Source organism: Helicoverpa armigera, chromosome 11 (genome assembly GCF_030705265.1).
Source record: "Helicoverpa armigera isolate CAAS_96S chromosome 11, ASM3070526v1, whole genome shotgun sequence".
NCBI classification, from domain to species: Eukaryota; Metazoa; Arthropoda; class Insecta; order Lepidoptera; family Noctuidae; genus Helicoverpa; species Helicoverpa armigera.
The window spans coordinates 9,933,710-9,956,548 of NC_087130.1; the positions used below are offsets into that span (position 1 = coordinate 9,933,710).

Below are 22,839 nucleotides of genomic sequence, written 5' to 3' on the forward strand. Positions count from 1 at the left end.
TCATTACGGTAGACATAGAACGGATAGTTCTTAATGCCCATTTAAGAGAAATTAACAAAATCCTCAATCACGAATTTAATACCAACTGCCCAACTCTAGTAGATTTTTTTCAACTAGATGACTTGAGGCTTTAATCAATATAAAATCCAAACCATCACGATCAATTAATTTCACGAGTAAATTGATTCCCAATCCCATCATTAAACGCTGAAAACAGTAGCAAAGCTTCCATTATTCTCGGCTGCTTGCGTCAGAGCAGTCCTTCATGGTGTTGAAAACATTACGAGCCTCTCTTGTTATAGTTGTTATTCCCGTTTGCTGCACTTAACCACGAATTACTAAGGATATTATACAAGCTGCTTTGTGATTTAAAACATCCAGTCTTAATTGGGCACGATAAACTGTAGGTCCCGGCTGCCATTTGAACAGCTTTGGCAGTTACCGGTAGCCAGAAGTCAGTGAGTCTGACAAGCAGTCTTGCCAAGAGCTATTGTATTACCCGGATAAATGGCTTGAAGAGGTCAGAAAGGCAGTCGCTCCTTGTAAACAAGCAAGCAAGTTTTAATGCAAGCAAAACGAAATTATTGGTTATCCGATCTCCCTATATTAAAAAACTGTCCTTACAGAGCCTAATAGCCCATGACCATGATTGCTTGCATACAGTTAATGTGACCAACTGTAACTGTCCTCAAATAGATGCTGTCAGTAAACAAACTTATTTGGGAGTAATTATAGACGATAAGTTTAACTGGAGTTATCACATAGAACGTGTTTGCGATAAACTTCGTCAATTTCTTGCTATTATGACCATTCTCAAAAACCGCATACCCTTCAAAGTGAAGTTAATGCTTTACTATGCGTTGGCGGAATCGTATATCCAGTATGGCCTTAGTAGCTATGGTCGTACTTATAAAACATATCTTGACAGTATTTACAAAATTCAAATTCAAATTCTAAAAAAACTAGTATCACCCAAAATTAAAAATAAATTTTACGATAACATAAATGGCCTTTTTAAACATTGTAATGTTTTACCAGTTAACACTCAATTCAAGTTTTTATTATTAAAAGAACAATTTTTCAATAAAAAATTAAGAAACAAAATCGAACATCCTGTATGCACTCGGGCAATTTCTGAGAATAGGCTTCTTACACAGCGCGCCAACAACACCTATGGCGAACGTACTACCGCTTATATTGTACCCAGACTTATTAATAACTTACCCTCAGAAATAAAAAATAATATTACGCCAAAGAACATAAAATGTAAACTAAAGCAATATTACTTAAGTATTATTTAGGAATGTGTTTGTTAACGCAAAGACCGTTTATCTTAAATTGTTTATATTGTTAGCGACATTAACGTAGTATATATTTGTAAAACTTCATTTTATAAACCTTCGCTTTTGAGATGGATTCATGATAGCACAAGTTTAAACCTTAGTGGTTTTTTGGTTGCTATTTTAAATGTATTATCATGTATTTATTGTAAATATTATAAATAAAAGAAAAAAAAAAAAAAAACAGTACTTAGCTGCATTCGGTTAGACTGGAAGCCGGCCCCAACATAGTTGAAAAAAGGCTAGGTAGATGATGATGATGAAAATTGAAACCATCAGGATCAATTAATTTCAGGAGTAAAACATTAAATGCTATTATATAAACAGTACCAAAGCTTCCATTATTCTCGGCTGCTGCGTCAGAAAAGTCCTTCATGGTGTTGCAAACATTACGATTCAGTCTTGTTATTCCCGTTTTGTTGCAGTTGAGTAAGAGCCACAAAGGATGTAGTGGTAACTCGAAATGCAAGTCTCTCGGTGATTAAAAAATCCAGTCTTAATTGGTAATGAAAGGTAATGTGTTACAGAAAAGTTATTGTCTTGTAAGTCCTGTAATTATTATCCTTACTGCGGATTTCCATAATCAATCTATCGGTTATTTTGCTTCCTACAGATAGAATGTTGCTACTAGACCCTAACGAGAAATCTCAAAATCCTATCTTTAGTTACAAAATCAACAGATAGGTTATTTAAATCCTCTGTTAGTAACGGTGTAAACGCAATCCGTCTGTCCGTTTATTACGCTAGATGCAATATGTATGCAGACAGATTGAAATCGGACATTCATACCAGTTATTTATTTAGTTCCAATATGAAAGAACAAAAACCTTATTACAGTCTTCAATATAAGCATAAGTGTGAGGTACTTCAGCCTAATCATAATTTTCATCCCTTTTCGAAACATTGTGAAGGAAACGGATGTTATGTTATGAAACATATGTTACTATGTTATCCTATACATTTCATACTATACTATAGTTATTTATATTTAAACTCAGATTAGCATAGTATCGATAATGAGTTAGTCTCGATGATCGCGTGATCAGCACTAATTAATCACAGCATGCTAAGATGATTTATGCTTCGCTCGTATTTATTATGTGGCAAATATTTTCGCTCTTAAATGGCAAATTATCGACGCATGTTTTCAAAGAGTTTGTTTTTATGGCAAATAAAATCTTATTGCTAGTCACTGTTGCATAAAGAAATCTGAGTTATTTTAAAGTATGCATTATTAATGCAAAATTGTCTCAAAGAAAAGCCAATTTTCTACGTAAACGTATGTAATACATAGGCTATATATTAGTCTCATAATAAGGTCTCATAAGCTTTCGAATCAGTGCCTGATTTGCTAAGGGTAATACCCTAAAAGTGAGTTTGATAAACAGTTGATACTGATGGAAGATGACATGGAAATGGGACGTAACGTGAAGATAGATTGGCTATTATAATAGCTTTTAACCGGTCTTGGGGTTGGAAGGTAGTTTACTCGAGAGGCTGATGATATCCAGGGCTAAATCGAGTATTCGATAAATCAAATAAATTAAATATAACATCACACTGCCGCATGTGCCCTAATTTATTTCCACTACAGTAACAGCCTATGGCTATCTGGAGTATGTTACAAAACATACAATTAATGTGTGCACCTTGCTTACCAATGTTTTTTTTACAAACATATTAGATTACACATTATGACGTAAGTACGCAAAGCCTTAAGTAGCCACTTCTTTCAAATTAATTCTTTGTTCTAATTCGTGACCTCCCATTCAAATACCTTGGCCTAAAATTTTAATAACTATGTATATGTATTATCAAAATTCATCATATTAGCTGATTTTGTAAATAATAACAAGATTTTATGATAAATTCAAATGCTATGCTCTAATAATTTTAAGGTTGTAGAAAGGACAAAATACTCTAACAAGGTTACCTATTCCTTATTGTGTACCATACATAATATAAAGAATATACCTGGTAGACCGAATAAGTACCCTTGCAATCAGGCCCATGTCTAAGAGTTATCGGAGGTCTTTCATCTCGGAAAAATATGCTTTTATTTATTCGCTGTTACCCTGCGATTTCACCCTTGTCCTGAGAAAATTAGCCTATCTTATCGATAAAAGTAGCCTATCAGCTGTGTTTCAAATTACATTTAAATTATATGACTTAGTTTATTCTAGATACTTCTAATTCTAGATCGATGGTTCCATTGCATAGACGTGATATGAAATGTGTTTATACGCAAACGTAGCGAAACCTATATACATAAAACTTTACATATTCTTCAATCATTTAATTACTTTAATGAATGTCTTAATGTTGTTAACCCCCTGTTATTTGATGAAAGATTAAATGATTGCGATCTAGTCGGCTTAATTGTTGCTTAAGGTATAAAAATTTGGGAGGGAAAATGATGAAATATAGTGCTGTAAAACATTGTAATGGCGCAATTTATTTAATTTCAAAACCTTTTTCTGTAAGTTATTGCTTAAAAATTTTTTAAGTTATTGCCCTTCAGACATATGTTGTAAATGTTTCATGTTTTGTAAACCCCGTGCATGTTCAGCAATTTTGAAGTGAAAGTCCTTACGGGTCTACTCGGGAAGAGTGTAGCTTTCCAACAGTGAAAGAATTTTTCAAATCGGTTCAGAATCCTTTAGGGTACAAACAAGCAAATACAAAAATGTATTAGTGTAAGTTACCCAATAATGCCTTTCGCATCATGAAACTTTACCTCTACTTAAAAGGTTATTTGGCATCACAACTAAGCTAATACGGTTGCCAGCCAATCTGTTTCGTAATCAAGGTCAAATCTGAATTTCAGACATAACACAGGTCTACTTGCGAAAACATGCGAATTGTAAACGTTTACATTCATATTTTAAAATAGTTCTTGATATTTTGATTGTTTGTTTGTTTTAGAAATGAATGAAATGTTGGAGAATTTCAATTGCGCAATTCAGAGTAAATGGCACATCTGTACATTGCAAACTTTGTAAAACTAAGTTCAAGGCATACTAATATTTCTAGTATCTTATCCCAAAATTTACTACTATGTCCATGCAAGCAAAGACACTGCTCTTTACCCGACTGCGATAAAGGGTTACGTTTTTCTTCAAAATTATAAAAATACAGAGATGTTATAAAAACAAAATGATAACTGATAAGCGACACGAACAAAAAAATATGACCCCTTACACCTTTTTCAATTTCCCGAAACAAAATTTCTAGAATTTGACCTAATAACCTGTATCCAGCTGAACTATAAAAAATACTAGTGTAACAAAAACACTGGGCTATCTAGCTCAGATGTAGGGCACATATCAGGAACGTGACCTGACCCAGATTTTAGGATAAAAGATGCAGGCGTGTCATGTCTGACCCGTGTCGAGTACCTTACACTGTAACTAGGTATACTTGGGTACACAAATATGTATAAGTCGAGATAGATGCTTATAGGAAGTTTTCTTTTTTGGTGGGACATCATCAAATGACGCCTCCCGCTGTGGGTGTAGCGTGAGGGAGTGTCAGACTCTTACTGACTTAAACCCACCATGTTGCTTCTTAAGCCCTTTATGTACCAGGGCTGCGGTAACTCTTTCGAACAATCCCAAAGCCCAATAGGAAGATTAACGGGAACAGAATCTATAAAGACACCCCAGAGGGTGATTAAAGCTGAAAAATAACAGCGTGCAGCTTTCAGTATGTAATGCATTTTGATATTTTGTATTCATTGTGGAAGAGTTCTATTTGTTAACTCCAAGATTTATATTCCTATTGAAATGTCGCTATTTATTTTGCACTACAACGCAGATAGCTCTAGTCAATGCAGTGATCAAGTTACTTACTGACTGACTTATTTTATATTAAATTACGTTATTATTAACTAGGTAGGTATTAATAAGAATAACTGTTATTTAAAGGTCACTTAGTGTTTATTTATTTAAAGGAACACTGGAGCAATTTATATTTAAATCAAATGTTAAAAATACAAGTTTGTTTTGATTATATGTAGGTTAAGAAATAAATAAAATAAGAATTGAACTTGCACTTCGAGATTTCTTACTACAGACAGAGCACAAACTAACTGACATTTGTACTGGTTTTTATTATTTGTTATTTTACATAAATTAAAATTTTAACATATCAAGTTAAAAATATCTTTGCTCCAACAAGTTGTAGCAAAAAATAATAATACTGTTATTTAATTCGCTTTATATTCTCTATTTTTTTTAACTTTATAATTTGTTTTGATAACATCAAAACAGTCTGTGATCATCCACCTAAATACTTCGGTTGAAAAGGCAGACCTTTTAAAATTTAGGACGCAGAAACATCGAAGGTTAGGTACTTGGTACTTAGCTCATCATAAGACCCTTATTTATTTACTAAAGGTACGTTTTATATGCCAACTGCCGACTGCAACTGCCGATCGCACATGCCGCAGCTGCATGCTTCGACTGCATTAAAATGGCCGCATATGCACTACTTGTTTGTATGTATTTACATGGAACCGTTTTGATCGAAGCGGCAGCAGCACGTGCAGTCGCCCTCAGATATCGACTGTTTTCATGCAGTCGCGGCATGTGCGGTCGGCAGTTCCAGTCGGCAGCTAGCATTCAAAACGTACCTTAAGTCATGAGAAAACAATCACAGTGCTTAACTAATTAACCACAAGCAGAGGTAACCAATTAATACCTTAGAAGTGTTAGAAACATAATATACCATCTGATCATTTCGAGGTTACCCTTGAATCAGAGGTTTTAGGAGATAACGCAACATTACTAATTCCACAAAGTTAGCAATTAAACGGCAGCGGTCAAATTACGCATGTTTTTGTCTACCGAAAACTAGTTTCGCGCAGCGGTTGCACTCGCGTGCCGAAAAGGCCTTTAGACTCCCACGAAAAAAGGGGGATTTGACACAAAAATAAACTGAAAGCGGACCTGAAGTTTCTTAAATTAGCGCGATAAACGCGAAAAACATTGAACAAATTGTCCAGCTTTATAATAAATTTGGTTAAAGTTGATTTGGAAGGCCGAACACCTACGATGAAACATTAACAAAAAGAGGACAAATAACTCTCACTCTTAACAATTTGTTTGCAACACAAAACGGCTGAGAATATCTATTGTTCTTACAATTAGTGAACAATAAACAATAAAGTAGTATAAATAGCAACAATGATGACTTATTGTTTTAAAGAAATAGCTGTAAAAAGATTGCAAACCACAAACGGTAACGGCTCAGCTGTTTACATGAATCAATGCTATTCGTAGAAACTACGGTTCAAAGATGACAAATAAACTGGGTTAACCGACAAATATTGAGACGTGAACCGTTACTGAGAGCGTTAAAGTTTGTTTAAACTTGAGACTAGGACCAATGCATGGTGTCCAGGTGTGACCTACAAGTATCCTATCTTAATCTAAATCCAAGATTTGATTAATAAATACATTTCAAGTTAATTAAGCAATTTCGAGGTAGAATAAAAGCCGATGTAGCAAATTAAAATTACAGGCTTCGGAGATTTTTATCTTAGTATTCAAATAGATCACGTATAAATCTGATTAAAATTAGAAGACAGTGAAGACGTAGCTATACCCTTAATTAAAAGGTAAAGGAACCCGGGGTGAATGACCGGGCTCAGATAAATTCGTCGAAACGTGATTAAGCCCTATTGATAAGGTTAAATTCGCTAAGAATAGATAGGGAACCCTATAAAGTGAAGTTTACTGTCTTAGGCAGGGCTAAAGCCTTTTTTGTTGTCGCTGGGCTAAAAATGCTATTACGCATCCCCTTCCCATCGGGGGACGGGAGAGGGGTATGTGGGACTCCCCGGTAAAGACGTTCCCGGTATACCCACTAAAAAGGCCCAGCGGCACTCCGACCTCGCCTGAGTGGAGGGGGTCTGGGAATCCATGGCATCCAGTCCCCCACCGGCGATTGCCCGCCTTATGGCAGGCCCCTCATACCTCCCCCTAGTGGGGAAGGGTCCTTATAATGGCCGGAGCGCAGGGGTTGATCCTTGTGATGCAGGCGGTGGCGCCCCCGCGCCTGTCGCCCGCTGATCACCCCCCGGGGCGGACGGGGACGGACGTTGTATTCGCCGTCTTCTGCCCCTTCTTCGTCTGCGGTGCGGCGCCGCGAGAGGGTCGTTCTCCCGCATGCGCTCCGCCGCTTCCTTCTGAGACATGACGTCTTCGCAGAAGGAGGCTACCGCTTCCCATGACTCTTCACTTCTCAGCATGGAAGCAATCACGCTGGGGAGTGAGAGGTCGTTCCCGACCACTGCCATCAGGGCGCGGCGGGGTTCAGCCCACGATGGGCACACCTGAAGTGTGTGCTCTGCCGTATCCACCGTAGCTTCGCAGTGGTGGCACTGTGGGGTCTCCTCCCTCCCAATCCGGTGCAGGTACGATCCGAAGCAGCCATGCCCGGACAGCACCTGCACCAGACGCATCGAAAGGCACCCATGCCGCCGATCGAGCCAGCCGTTCAGGACAGGCCCGATGGCATCCAGCGTCCAGCGACCGTACGTTGCCGAGGCAAGATCTTCGGCCCAGTGCAGAGTTATTGCCTCCCTTGCCTCCTCACGCACCTCTTCTTTTTCTGTCGGGTCTGGGCGCCGGTTTAGCGCCTTCTGCCCCGCCGTCCAGTCGTACACTCTGGCGAGTACCCAAGCCTCGAGCTCCCAGGGAGGAGTACCCGCCAGAACGCACGCCGCCGCGAAGCTCACTGTGCGGTACGCCCTCGACACCCGCTGTGCAATGGCCCTTTGTGGCCAGGCAGGGCTAAAGCCTACTTCTATTTTATGAAACGAGTATTGATCCAAGATAAGTTTTTATAGGAGTTATTTTCTGATTTTCCTTAACAAAATTGGAAGCTCCAAAATATACTTTTTAATTTAAGGCTAATTTCTTTGACACAAAATTCTTATACTGCCATCCATGACGATTTTAAAGCCATAAAAATAAATTAGCCGAAACTTGAGACATTCTTGAAGTTTATCGCCACTTTCCTTTACATAGGGGTCGAAATTATCATTTACATACCAAGTATGGTCGATACGACATTAAACTTCCTTATTGTAACCAAAAGGAGTAAGAGCCTTCGTTAACATTCGATAATTGATAATGAATCAGAATTAATGGCGGATATAATTTAACGTAGGTACCTATATTTTAATTAATCAGGATATATTTTGTTTTGTTGACTATTTTGAGGGTGATTGGGATTTAGGAACATAGTTCCTTATCCTGCAACTTGCCCTGTGCGCGTATTGCTCATCCACTTGAATTGAGATTTGAATTGCTATGTTGTGGTTCAATCGTAAGAAAGATTCAGACTCTTACTGACTATGACTGTAGTAATTTTTTAGATATCTGTACTGTAACCCTCCTTTCGGAGCCGCCGTCTATCTATTTCGAACAATCTTGCAGCCTAAACAGTCACTCACAGCCAGTTTCTTCATCAAAAGTTAAAGCCAAAGTAAAAGTCAAAGTAATGTCTAAAGTAAAAGTAACGGTTAAATTCAATTTTTCTATGAATTTTGCTGTCACTTTAGCCTTGAAAAAACGAATTTGACCGTTACTTTAACTTTAGAGATTACTTTAACTTTAACTTTTGGTGAAGAAACTGGCCGTAAGACAGGTAAGGTAACTGCCTCATATTGAAACTACATACGTTAAAAAAAACACAGATTTCGAAAACAGAACCGAGCATACATTTCACAATGTTCTAACTAATGTTATCAAGTTCTAGGTTAGTGCCGGTCTATTCCTAGCCGGGTTGTTGACCTCGCGAGACTGCCAACCGGACAGATGTGGCTGCGCATGATAACTTTATTTGTAAACATATGGTTTTTGCCAATCTAGTTCTGTTACTGTTTTTCTATTGAAAGGTGTCTCACATTCAAGCAATACGACAGTCAATTTCAAATTATTTTGTCAGATTATAAAGGCTAAAGTCTAGAAGTGTGTAAGTACTGCTACATATTATGGATTCTGATAAATCTTTGAAGTAATATAGGTAACTTATAAATTAAAGTAACGTATAACTTATAAGCAACTTTTTACCCCGGTGCAAGAAGAAGTTACCCGAAAAAGCAGGAAAAACCGCTAGACGGTTTACTAACCTACTACTACTGTAAAGAAGGTGTATAAAATAATTCATAGGATCAAGGTTTCCTGCTGTATGGTAAATACTTGCTGTTCCTTATTATAATATAATCAGTCTTGTCTTTTAATATAAGTATTGTAACGATAGCTGAAGCTTATGCAGACACAATGATCAAAAAATAAATTGACTCTTCAAATAAAAGTGAAAGTTTAACCAACAACTCACTCGGATGAACTTTAGCACACAGTCAGTTTATTTCCACTATGACACATAGAATACTTTCTTCCATTATGTAGACCAAATATATATCTATATCAATATCAAAGAGCGTTTGTTTGTTTGGTTCATAATCCAGGATTAGACAATCCATTTGCAGAGAAAGACTATAAGCTACTATTTAACCAGGTGTGCGGAGTTGTTGTCATATGAAAAGGGCAAAACCGCAAACAGAAGCCAGAGTTCTTATAAAGAACACAAAATCAATTAGGTACCTATTAAGTTTAAACCTCAATTGAATAAAGGGGCAGCACAAAAGAGTTAATACAATGCAAGTCAATTCACACCCTTTGGGTAAGCGGTATTGTCCACTTAAATAAGGCAAAAAAGGGTAGACCTTGCCATGTGAATGGAAAGGCCGAATTTTATCAAAGACCCTTTTTTGACCTTGACAATGTTGGGTTGAAAGTGATCATGTGATCGTGTGGGTATGAACGCCCTAAGATTTTCTGAAAAGGTCGAACTTGTGAACTGTAGTCCTAAACCAGCTATTCAACTGCGTCCCGTGGTGACTAACCCACGCATCCAGATAAAAAAGGGGCCTATCTAACACAGAAAGTTTGGAAAATCGGCCCAACAAAGCCTAATAAGTGTTCAAGCAAACAAAGAATGTCTTCAGCTTTATAAAAATAGACATATTTAGATTCAACATTTCTAATGCACCTATTCTTGTTTTTCTTTTGAAAACCGCCGATGATTCGTGTGCAGTAGTTTTTATTTTCTTTGTTATTTTGTAGATATGTATAGTTTTTTTTTCTTTGATTGAGCAAATGCGACTTGGTAATATTTTTAATAACTTTTTATGTACATATTTACATGACGTAAAAATAAACATATTTATACAATATAAAAATAAACTCTCCCGGTGGGCAGCGATGACGAGATTTTTGATGCCATTTTATAATTGTTTTTAGTTGTATATATGTATAGTAAGTTAAGTTAAATATTATATTATTGTATTTTTTTTTATCATTTATTTATTTTCTAACATATGATTTACATTTTTAAATATTAAATATAAAAATAAAAAACATTTAAAAATATAAAAAATAGGTTGCCACCGATATCGGGCACAGGGTCCAAGGTACCGGTGGTTAGGGTCCCAGAGACAGAAACCTCCTCACAATACGTGCCGTATCAAGGAGTACTGCCTTCTGAATCAGTCCCTTGATCCAGCCGCCCAACGAGAGCCTCCTGAGGTGTTCGTCGAGGCTCTTGGCTATTAAACCATTGGCCGTAACGACAATCGGCACAACAACAGCCGTGTCGACACTCCACATGGCGACAACCTCGTGCGCTAAGTCGAGATACTTTATTTGTTTCTCTTTCTCAGCTTTCACAAGGTTCTCGTCATGCGGAACGGCGACATCGACTATCATCGCGCGGCGCGCTAATCGATCTATCACCACAATATCAGGCTTATTGGCTACAATAGTCCTGTCAGTGATGATAGATCGATCCCAGTACAACGTGATATGGTCCTTTTCGAGAACTGGGTCGGGAGCATACCTGTAGTACGGTACCTCAAGGTCTACAAGGTTGTATTGCAGAGCAAGCTGCTGGTGGATAATCTTGGCCACTTGGTTATGTCTGTGCATTATTGTATTTATTGTTATAAGTAAGCATATATTAGTTTATAAGCATTTTTATATTTTTGTATTGTATTTTTATGGGCCTTAGTTGCCTGAAAGAAAGGAATAAATAAAAATTAAAACATCTCCATTTATGCTATGCGAAGTCCTATAACATACGTCATAGATTGTCGTCAAGACGTTTGTATGTATTTTCCACTTCGTTTCTTACAAAAACCTCAAAGCATAAAACAAATGCTCAGTTTTTCCATTTTCCGGGAAAACTTCTCCGTTAGTTTGTTCGCTGAAATTATATTTAGACTTTAATGTACCTACATTAAAACCACATTGTTCTCGGCGTCTTCAAGCGAAATGGTTACCAACAGTGTTAGGTTTATTTATTCATGTTTATATGGAAGGTTCTTTAAACAAATCTTTTGAATATCGTACATGATAAAGTAAAATATCTGTTGCGTTTTTAAGTTAACACTACCGAAACGATTTACATAAAATTTTGTACACAGATAATCTAGAGCCTGAGAAAGGTCACAGGCTGCTATTTATCCACACACACACATTTATCCACACCGGGCTTGTTTATTCCATGATTATCTTAATTTTTTTAATCAATTTCCAAACACACAGATTCATTTTCAGCCTTTAAAGCAATTCACAAGTTACACAGAAAGTTAATTTAAATAATTAATGACTACTACAGAACATTATTGTTTGAATTCTCAGTAAGTTATGAATAATTCTGTTTTAATTACAATAATATTTCCTTTTTACATTTCAAGGTGAAGCTTATTGTTTTCAAAATATTGCCCATGGTCGGTTGGGAAATGTGAATTTTAATTGATTTCGTACTTATGTGTGAAGGATAATCATTCAAATGACCCTTATTTACACAAATAAATAAAAAAATTAGTGTATGTTTGTTTATCAAAATAATAGGTTATAGGATTAATATATATGTTCGTTGTTAATCTTTGAAATGTTCAGATAGGTGTAAATATAAGGAACTTGAGGCTATTTTTATGTGAGGGCAGTAATTTCCTTAGCGAAAACTAATAAAAAAATAGTAGTAGTAAAAACTAGTAATAAAATAAACTATAATAAGTTTAACGTTTCAAAAGACCTTTTTCAGTCATATTGAAAATAAAATGTTGACTTTGAAACTAATATTAAAAAGATGGTTTTCCTGTCAACCCAAGAAAAGCCGAGTTAGAAATAAACCAAATTAGAATAAGTTCAGACGAATACACCAGTGAGGTAATATTCTAGCGTGTCAATCCGAAACACGTGTACTTCTATTTATAACTGCGCTGTACACGGTTTGTGAAGCAGTTTAACTGTAGGGTTAGCACTTTACAATGCCATAAATAATACTTTAACTAAGTTTATTTTTTCAAGTTTCCTATGTTTCTAATAACTGTATTGACAGTCTGAAAGAAGACATTCATAGATAAGAAGGGAGTGGGTGTTAGTGTGAGGCTGTCAGAAAAGAATGGAAACGAAAAACATATTACGCCGGACCGCAAGTAACTTGGGAATAGGGTAGAAAGAAGGAGATCTTCCATATGAATGGACCGACATGAGAAATATGAACTTGCCCTTAACAAAGATAACATATTATTCACTTCTTTACTTATTATATTACCAGAATGTTAAAAATTGAGACTCTAATTGTATTTAATGCATAAACAATACCTTCACCAAGTAATTAAAAAAATTCGCTGTAAAACCTGCTCTTTCTCACAATTTCTTTCAACATCGACCTAAATAATTTTCATAGCAAAATTAACATTTAATGTAGTACAGCTAAATTGACAGCCCTATCTAGCAGTAATCACAAGCCAGTTAATTATCACGGCCCATTTAGAACTGCTCTTGATTGCTAAGTGTTTGTGCGTCTTCCAGAATGTCTTAATTATTAACTCCGTGTTTACTTCTCTCGGTAAAGCCACTACTATGACGCCTAGGTTTAGAAATTAACTGTTGATGGATACATCAATGATTTATACTACTCTCATTAGGCATGTGACCTACCAAAACGCAAGCCTCTTAAGTAAACAACAGCCCACCTACATTCATAATGAATGTCTTGAAATATTTTTAACAGTGTAGTCAACAAGGTGATTCACACACGCCACCGCATACCGCCGCGGCATACGGTGAAGCGGATCACATTTTTCATTGACTGATTGTTAATTTTTCTAACCGATTTGCGTTTAGAGATTGAATAATCCAAATAAATTGTCTTTCATTCACTAATCGCAAAACAACGTATAAATAGGCTATTCGTAGTAAGAAATCCTCTATAAAAACCTATCACACGAACACCTTCCGAGCCCCATCAAGCGCGAGCGATTTTCTCTTGTTCAGACTAACCTTGGTGCAGAAGGAACACCCGCAGCCGGAGATGAGGGTCACTTTATCAGCCGTGGCGTCCTCTAAGCAGAGCTTGCAGTTGATGGGGGCAGCCGGCACGAAGCCACCACCAGCGCCGTCCAGGGAATACCTGGCAAACAAATATTCATCTGACATTAAGGAATGTCCATTGAATGTCCATGTGTGAATCCAGAAACGAGATAGGCAAGGGCAATAGAATTAAATGGAAATCATGACGAACTTAGGAACGATTATGTGTTATATTTAAAAAAAAAACTGGCAACAGTATATGGTGTCTTGTGGTCCTGACGAAGATGATTATTAACGTTGACGTAACAGCCTGGTACAATGACAAACTTTTTCTTTTTTCGAAAAGTTATCATCAAACTCTACAGTAGTCTCCTATCAGCCCTTAAATCTTCTAGAATCTTCTATTACCCTGGTTGTGACCATACCTGGAGCCACCAGCGCCGGCGAGAGACAGCAGCGAAGAACAACGGGAGCAGACGGAGGGCGCGCGCAGTCTATTGTGAGCTCGAATCGGCTCCGAGGACTTCTCTCGGTCAGTCAGTGCGAGGACCGTCGAGCATTTCCGAAGACCTTGTGGAAGAAGAAAGATTGTCAATCATGGTCTCGTATAAGTGAAAGAGTACCCAAAACAAAAATGTGAAAGACTGCCAAGTTTGATAATATGGGAATGCTTCGCCTATAAAAGAAGTGAGATCTGAATAAGTACCAAGTTCCATACACATACCTCAGTTAAAAATAGTTACTTTTTAATGATGTTACTTGGCAAGTTTTCATACACATTGTTATAAACCTACTAAACGCAATGAATCAAGTATTTAATTTTCTATTAAAACTTGCCAAGTAATCATCATTAAAAAGTAACTATTTTTAACTGAGGTATGTGTATGGAACTTGGTACTTATTCAGATCTCACTTTTATAGGCGAAGCATTCCCATATTATCAAACTTGGCAGTCTTTCACATTTTTGTTTTGGGTGGGATTTCATTTATTTTTGTAAGGTTGTTTATTTTATTTTTTTCTTATGATGAAGTTAGTTAAAGAAATGTCTCATTTATACTATCTTTTAGATTTTTTAATATGCACTATGTTTCTTACAAAGAAATGAACTAGTTTAACTATGACTAGATTTACCAACTGACTGACATGACATGTTATCATATATTATGTTCGTGGATCAAAGTTACACATTCGTTATTTTCGAAAGTGATTCACACTTGGCCGTTTTCAGGTTTTTACTTTACTTTGACTAAATACAAACCTTTGTACCATTCGAAGATATATTATATAAATATAGATAAATTTAGTTCGTTTTAGTTCCTTAGGGGTATAAATTTACACCGGGTATAAAACACCTTCATTATTTTGAAACCGACTCACACTTGGCCATTTTCAGATTTTTCCCTTTACCTTGACATAAAGACCTACCTCCATGCCAAATTTCAAGTCAATACGACCATTGGAAGTGGTCTAGGTTTTTGATGAGTGAGTCAGTGAATCAGTGAATAAGTGAATCAGTGAATAAGTGTATAGTAAAAATAGCGATTTTCTGACGTCAATATCTCAAGACCTACAATAGGTATATTAATGAAATTTTGTATTTTAGATAAGTGAGGGGGTCTCAACAGATACTAGAAATTTGATATGCGTAAATAAAATAGATTTTGAGTTACAGGGGGGTCGAATTTGGCCCGAAATGGTTCGTGTAATATAACCCACGGCCGGTGTGTCGCCTTTTTTGCTCGAACTTGGCGGACACACTGCCGTGTGTCTAGATACCAAAATTATACACATTATTTTGTCACATCTATGTCATTGTAGAACCTAAATTAAATAAATAAATACATGCAAGTTTCATACAGCACGCTAAGCTACTGTGCAAAGTTTTCCTTTCATAAAAGGAGCTTTGGAAAACTTCCTGGAATCACGGTTCACTCCAAATAAAATTTCTCTTGCAACATAATTCCGAGAAAGCAAAATGGATGCGCTTCAAAGCGTCAGGAATTCGTGGAATATATTGCAAAGCTCGCCTGAATACCAGCTTAATTGTTACTTGTAACTACAGCACTAACTCCAATATACTCCCACATTCTATGTTTCCACAGAAGCTTACTTAGTAATCAACTATTTAATAATGCATGTCCTGAATTAATTCCGGAATCTCTCTGAGTTCTAGTTAGACACGGGTATTAAGTTACCTACACTACCTTCCGTTCTGAGATAGAAATTCTCAAGGTAAAATTTAAACTAGGTACTACACCGCAGTTGCAATATTAAATTCCCAATACCTGAGGAGTTATTCCTTCAAAGATATTTGCTTTCAGCTTCAATAACTTAGCCACGCTCACTAAAATGTCTGCTTCAATTGAAACTTATTGAAGTATGAATTTATTCAGAATACGAACTTCGAGGCTTTTGTTAAAAACTAATATCTTCAATGAATTCTCACTAGAAATTGATTATGTATTTCAAGCGTGATATGACGACAGATTATAACATAAAAAGTTACTCGTACCTTGTATCATACACTTTACCTCATATCAATAAACTTGCAAAGAACTCGATAAATACATAAACAACTTTTGGTGAAAGTACGACTTATCATGGTCAGATTACGAAAACGAAATTAATTCTGTCCTTCGTTTAAAATTAACAATCAAATGAAAACAAGTGATTACCTTCAGGAAGTAAGACCCTTGGAAATCATAATATAATTGATAAAGACAAAGGGACAAAGAAAAGCCAAAAACAATAAACTCAAAATTTACATAAAATATCCAGAACAAAGCAAAGCCCAGTAGCTACTTTAAGATACGCGTAAAATTGTTTCTTAAGTCCTTCAAGTCGAGATTCAATACAAACGCGAAAAGAAAGCAGAAATCCTCGTAAAGAAAAAAGCTAATATCGCCCAATCCAAACAGTAAGAAGAGGCAAAATATGAGAAAATATAAAATTCAATGACTTTCATACAAAACTTGTTGGAACAAGCACAAATATTTACAACGAACGATGTTTTCAAAAGCTCGAGAGGCTTTCCAGTTAAATAAAAGTTTGAATGAAAAACATTGTTTTTTGGATTGGTCTGCATTTTGATGAATTGAAAAACCGGTCAAATTGAAAATACTTCAATTTAGACGTTTCTGCCGAAGCATAATAGTTCTTCAAATTACGACTACGTTCTTCATCGTCATCGACAACTTACTCTACCTCTAGTGTCCTCACACTACAGAACCACTTAATCATACTTTAAAAGGCGAGAAAAGAAAACAAATATAATCCAGCAAGAGTTACAATCAATAACTTGAACCGCATCCATCATATAACTTCCGTACACCAGGCATATTATTTCCCATTTCCCGCAAACGTTATGGAATTTTCCTGGATAATTTTTAAAACGATATATCAACAAGGGCGCAACTAATTGGCAATCACAGGCCCTTGAAAGCAACCCGTGTGAGCTCGACCCAATTGCGATGTGGTAACATATTTATGTCAATCCACGCTATTTCCCAGGAGTAATGAGAGCTGCGAAGCCCGTAGTTAATTCAGATTACCATCTACTGGGGATCAACTTTGATTATTTTTGAAGCGGATTTTTTGTTGAAATATTCGCTTTTGTATTATTTATCGTGTGGTTAATTATTTGGTTGAGGTTAAAGAGATATGTCATACATAAATAAGTAGCGTCCGGAACGTATTATGTACCTTTTTCTTTCGTGTATAAAAACTTAGTCCAGAAGACACTCCAAGGGTTTTCCCAAAAAAATAATAGAAATCGCAATCATTAAAAAAATGGCAAAACATTCTTCCGATCAACAAACCGCACAATTAAACCCTATGTAAGATCAAATCCAGTACCAAAAATCTAGCGGAGGTAAATAATTAATGTATCAATCATAAAAATCATTATTATCGTCACGCTTACTTACCTTCCAGCAAAGGTTGCGGCTGCGACAGCACCGAGTCCCTGGAAGCTGCCCTGCGGACCGGCTTCGCGGGCCTTGCCAAGGACTTGAGTCCCCCGCTGAGGATCAGCTCCAGGGCCCTTCGCCCGCCAGGCCCAGTCGCGCCTGCTCCCATCTGGAGACAAAAAGAAAGGAGTTTAAAAATATGTAACAATACTTTGGTAGTAATAAAGTGTGTGTGGGAATGACAATATCAGTCCTATGTGGGAGGTATGAACATTTTATGCCTTGACGGAAATACAGCTAAAAAAACCTTCCCCTAGGACAAAAGTACTGTTAAACTTTTCTAGTCAAAATCCTCACTAAAAACTAATGGAAAATCCGATCAGCTCAATCTCGAATAATATATATAGATGACCTTATATGGGGAAAAAAATTGCATAACAATTGGGTACTACTTAAACTAAGAGAAGTTTCATAATGTTAAAAAATGCTTCATCATCATCACTCATCATTTCGAGACAGACAGACAGACTAAGCCATATATTATTTGAACTCTGATAAGAGTAGTGCAGATTTATTAAATTACTGTATTATAAAGCTGACGCAAAGCAAACACTTCTGGATGGATTTTGATGAAACTTAGCAGTAATAGTAATAGCATTTAGACTATTCTTTATTTACAACAAGTAGGTCCTTTGAGTTTCAGGTGAAACTGCGGCCAAAGACGAGCCTCTAATTCAGACTTCATGGTTAAAAACAAGTTTGATAACAAGCCTTGGTTGCTTACGGATGTTGTTCACATAGTTTTTTTTTCTCTTTTTTTAAACGCTATCCTTTTAAACATAAATAAAGGCAGGTAAATAGCAACAGGTGAACAACACTGGGCTTAACGAAGGGCAAATTCAAGTGTTGACTTTTGAAATTATAATTTAACCTTGGCAGCACCGATAAATAAAAACTTTAATAATTTGAGCGGTGTGTAAGATGCGGAAAAACAGAGCTCCCTTTTGGGTATGTTAATATTATTCGTCGCCTTCCAGTTCAAATCACTGCAACTCGTTATGTGAAATAACTAAGATCTGATAACCATACTCTGACGTTGAACCTCATAAGGCGTTAAGATAATACCAGATTGTAAGACTATCAGGCGTCTGGTTTGCGGCTGGTAAATATCTTAATCTATGTTTTGTATCAACATTGACACCTATTATGAAGGACACAGGTAAAAACAACTTTTTCTCAAAATCCTTAAATATCATAACCACTACTTATGAAAAAATAAATTATATTTTTGAAAGCCTACTTCACCTTAAAACTCCGGTTATCTTGTTTAAAAGAACCGTTTACATAAATGTGATCTTAATCTTCAAAAAAAATCCTCGTAAAGATTATCAAGTTGACATCATACATTTGAACTACTAAGTAGAAGCACCGATCTTGATACAAAACTCAAAAAAAAAACGTGACATTAAAGTTACAGCAAACGCGGATAGTAAACAAACACCAAGTACGCTAACCAACAAGACTTATTAACATCGAGCTAATGTAAAAAGCTAATTGGATGAGGATTCAGCGTTTTGAGGTTACCGTGTCAATTCCTGTTCCGTTACACGTAAAAAAGCAGTACTATATGCCAAGGCGTTGTATTATGATACCACTTTGTACGTGCGAAGGTCATTTGTATGGTTGTCACTTGATAAATAGTTCCTATACAAAAAAAACTACGGGCCTGGTACTTTTCACAGTACTTATTGGCAACCTACAGCCAATAAGTACTGTGAAAAGTACCAGGCAAGCAGCAAGATAGAAGAGGTGCCCTAGATTCTACGAGTTATGCCCGATTCGTCATTTTAGTGATTTGGCATCCATAAAAAACGTGTCCCAGTTGGTCATTCAATAAAATATTTTATTTTGCTTAGTCCCAATTGGTCATCCGTACTTTATTTTGTAAAAAGTACTGTCAACAAGATAAGCTTTACAATATTGTAATATGTTTTTTTATTTATTTTGGTTATGTTTTTTCCGAATATGGCAAGACGCTATTAATAAAATCGCGATTTCAACGGCGTCACACACCGCACGGCCAAAACCAAAATACCAGGATCGCATAAATCAGATGAGTAATATACCAATCAACGAGTGTCCATGGAACTGCCCACCGTGTACTAGGACCGCATAACTTACAGGAGGATAGCAGGCAAGAGTGTCCGGATTTTACGTTTTTTTCCTAATTGTAGATAAACATAACAATTTACACCATCATTCATCATTTTTATGTATACAATCTCTTTGCTAGTTATGGGCCCCTGGTACTTTTGTTACCGACACAAAAAGTATCGAGTCACATTTTCGGGTTTATAAAATGCCCAAGTTGTCTTCACCTGTGTTTTAATGTAAATTTTATTATATTTATGTGAGAGCTATACCTTTACCTACATCGAAGTTTTTCATTTAAAATTTCTTCTAACACTTTTATTTCTGACGGTACTCTGATACGTGAAATTTTATGCGGGTGACGAATCGGTACTCAAAATTTAAATATTAAATTATTTATTTTGCTCGAATGACCAATTGGGACTTGGTGTATGGAAAAAATAGTTGGTGACCAATCGGTACTAATGACAAATTGGGAATAACTCGATTCTACAACAGTATTTTAAATGCGGCTTCGCGAAACAGTTGAAAGATCACAAATTGGATAATTGTACCATCTTGTTCGGAAGCTCCAAGACAATAAATATCAAAGAATACGGTAGCTTTACTCCAATCGGTGATTTTAAATAAGCCATCGCTACTTGGTACATTTCACAGATTAATTGATTTGTACCTACCTATGCATTTTAATCAATGCACAATTCTTTAAGATAGGAACCCTTGCGCATAAGTAGGTATGTACTTCCGCGTCAAAAAACTTGTGTTATCGTATGTACACAGTTAAAAATAAACTACTTTGTGTCACTGGTAATGTGTTTTCAAGCTTCGTGCATATATTTGAATTGAACATAAAGGAATAATAAGTCATTTGAAATCATTGTAAATGTAACTTTTTTATGTCTGTTTTGTACCACACATGCATTGAAATGTTGTTTTTTTTTTACCAAAAGTACCACCGTACTTATTACAACAGATAGAAATACATAGTAGATATTTCCTTCTTTACAAAATTCGTCCACATTAGGGTTGCCCATTTACGGCCGTTTCCAATATTCTATCTGTTATGCTTACTAAAGATAGAGGTTGGACATTACTTCTATGGAGCTGTTCTCAAAATTCTATCTATAGTAAGCAAATCAACAGATGGATATAATATTGCAAACCGCCCTCAATCTGAAATTCATACTTAAAGATACTTGACTGGTAACCCTGGGCACATAACGGTATACCCGCTCCGCCAGGTCAGATGAGTACGTACTTATTTAAACCACAAACAGACAAACAATGCCATTATGCTCTTCGTACGTTTATTCCGAGTGTTAAGTATAGCACAAAAACAAAGACTAGATTTTATTATAACTGGTTATGGACAAGAATAAGGAACATTTACGATGTCCGCAAGTAAAACAAAACGTGAAAGCTTGAAACTTAAAAACCTTGACTTTAAGTGATTTGTTATTTTTAGACACGGTTTTATTACGGGTATGTGATGGGAAAGAATGAGAGTCATGTTATGAGGAAGATCTTGGGCAAGAACGTGGAAGGATATAAGGGAACAGGGCGACCAAAGGAACGATGGATATGTTAAAAAAAATACCTATGAATTGACGTCAAATAGAGAAAAATGGAAGAGGAAGAAGATGATGATGATGATAAAACCTTATTCCGATTACATATTTTTTCAGCTCTCATTCATCAATTTCATACAACATCCCACTGACAACTCTAGCCATTTATAAGTAGGACTAATGGTACAAGATCAAAATATCACAGCAGAGAGCGGTCGTATAAAATAAAACCAGTAACTTTCTAGATTGGCTAGGTCTGAAATATACTGCGATCGATACGAGCGACTGACGTTCGACGCTGACTACAGCTCAACATAGGTGCAACAAGTCTAGTGCGTTTTTATTGTAAACGTTTTTTTCCACTGAAGGATTAAAATATGGAGTTACTCAAATTGTAGGAAGTGTTACAAGATGTTAAAGTAGATAGTAAAATCGTATTAATTAATCAAAATAAGTCCTCATTTGTGACCCATTAAAATATCACCGATTAAAGAGCCTAGAAATTACCGAGTCCCTATTCTTATTGATCTATCTAAACTTCGAGGGGTCGTCGTTATGTCCTGTTTAACCAACAAAACATAAGCTCCAAAATCTACAGGGTCCCTTTAATATAGTGGTGGAACTAAAGAAAATTTCATATAATTGGAAGTCATCTGCAACACAGGACGCGATACTATTATGCAAAAGCGTCCATTTCTTTTTCTCCAAACTAGTCTTAACATGGCACAACATTTCCCACACTCAAAACATTTAGATATTTGACATGAACATCACGTTGTGTTCCGTAACCAGATCAAAAGCTGGTTCATCAGCATAGCTAAGCGTTGTTTCTGGTGGTCCGTGCATCCTCATTGCGTATTCATTTGTTTTACGCCGTGCCGTCTGCATGGCAAATACAGGGACTTTTGAACAGTGTTTGTTGGTTTTACAGCACAATATAAGTAGAGAAGTAGTTGCATCATTTACTGTTGGTTGATTGTCGTCTTTTATAGCAGTTTGTGTGATATTTCGTATTGATTTATTGGCTCCACGACATTTGCTTCGTACCCACGCTGTCATGAGCGGCTCAGTTATATTGATCAGAAACGCAAATATTAAAAAATCTTCCATAAAATCAAAAGGCATCATTTGGGTAACTTTCATAACGTTTTCCGAATTTTACGTCATCATCCTGGGTTTCACCACATTTAAAGCAAAACAGTAACACCTCAAACAATGTTGAACACAAGTAATAAACACACAATAGGTACAAGAAAACTCATTAAGATTCCCACCGGGTCCCACATTTGTTTGCAACATTTAAAGGGGACACGAGTGACTTATTGAATTCCAATGGTGTGTTGACGTAAAGCCGTGTAATATCGTATAATGAATGCATCACTCGAAAACTGTTTTAGGCGCATTACACACCGTACCATGATTTCATTGTTCTAAAAGGATATCGACGAAAAATCGAAAAGGAGAAGAGAAAATCAGGAG

General features: G+C 36.3%; 1 protein-coding gene across 5 annotated transcripts in view; it reads right to left on the minus strand.

The window, feature by feature from the left end:
• Nucleotides 1–22,839, minus strand: part of LOC110375521 (probable E3 ubiquitin-protein ligase RNF144A) — an 85,544-nt gene that overhangs the window by 19,818 nt on the left and 42,887 nt on the right. For all 5 annotated transcript variants that reach the window (XM_064037069.1, XM_064037068.1, XM_064037070.1 and 2 more), the window contains 3 exons: nt 17,660–17,810; nt 14,158–14,302; nt 13,703–13,832 (listed from right to left, as the gene is read on the minus strand). In XM_064037069.1, the coding sequence (XP_063893139.1) occupies nt 13,703–13,832; nt 14,158–14,302; nt 17,660–17,810 (426 nt within the window). The remainder of the gene's footprint in view (nt 1–13,702; nt 13,833–14,157; nt 14,303–17,659; nt 17,811–22,839) is intronic.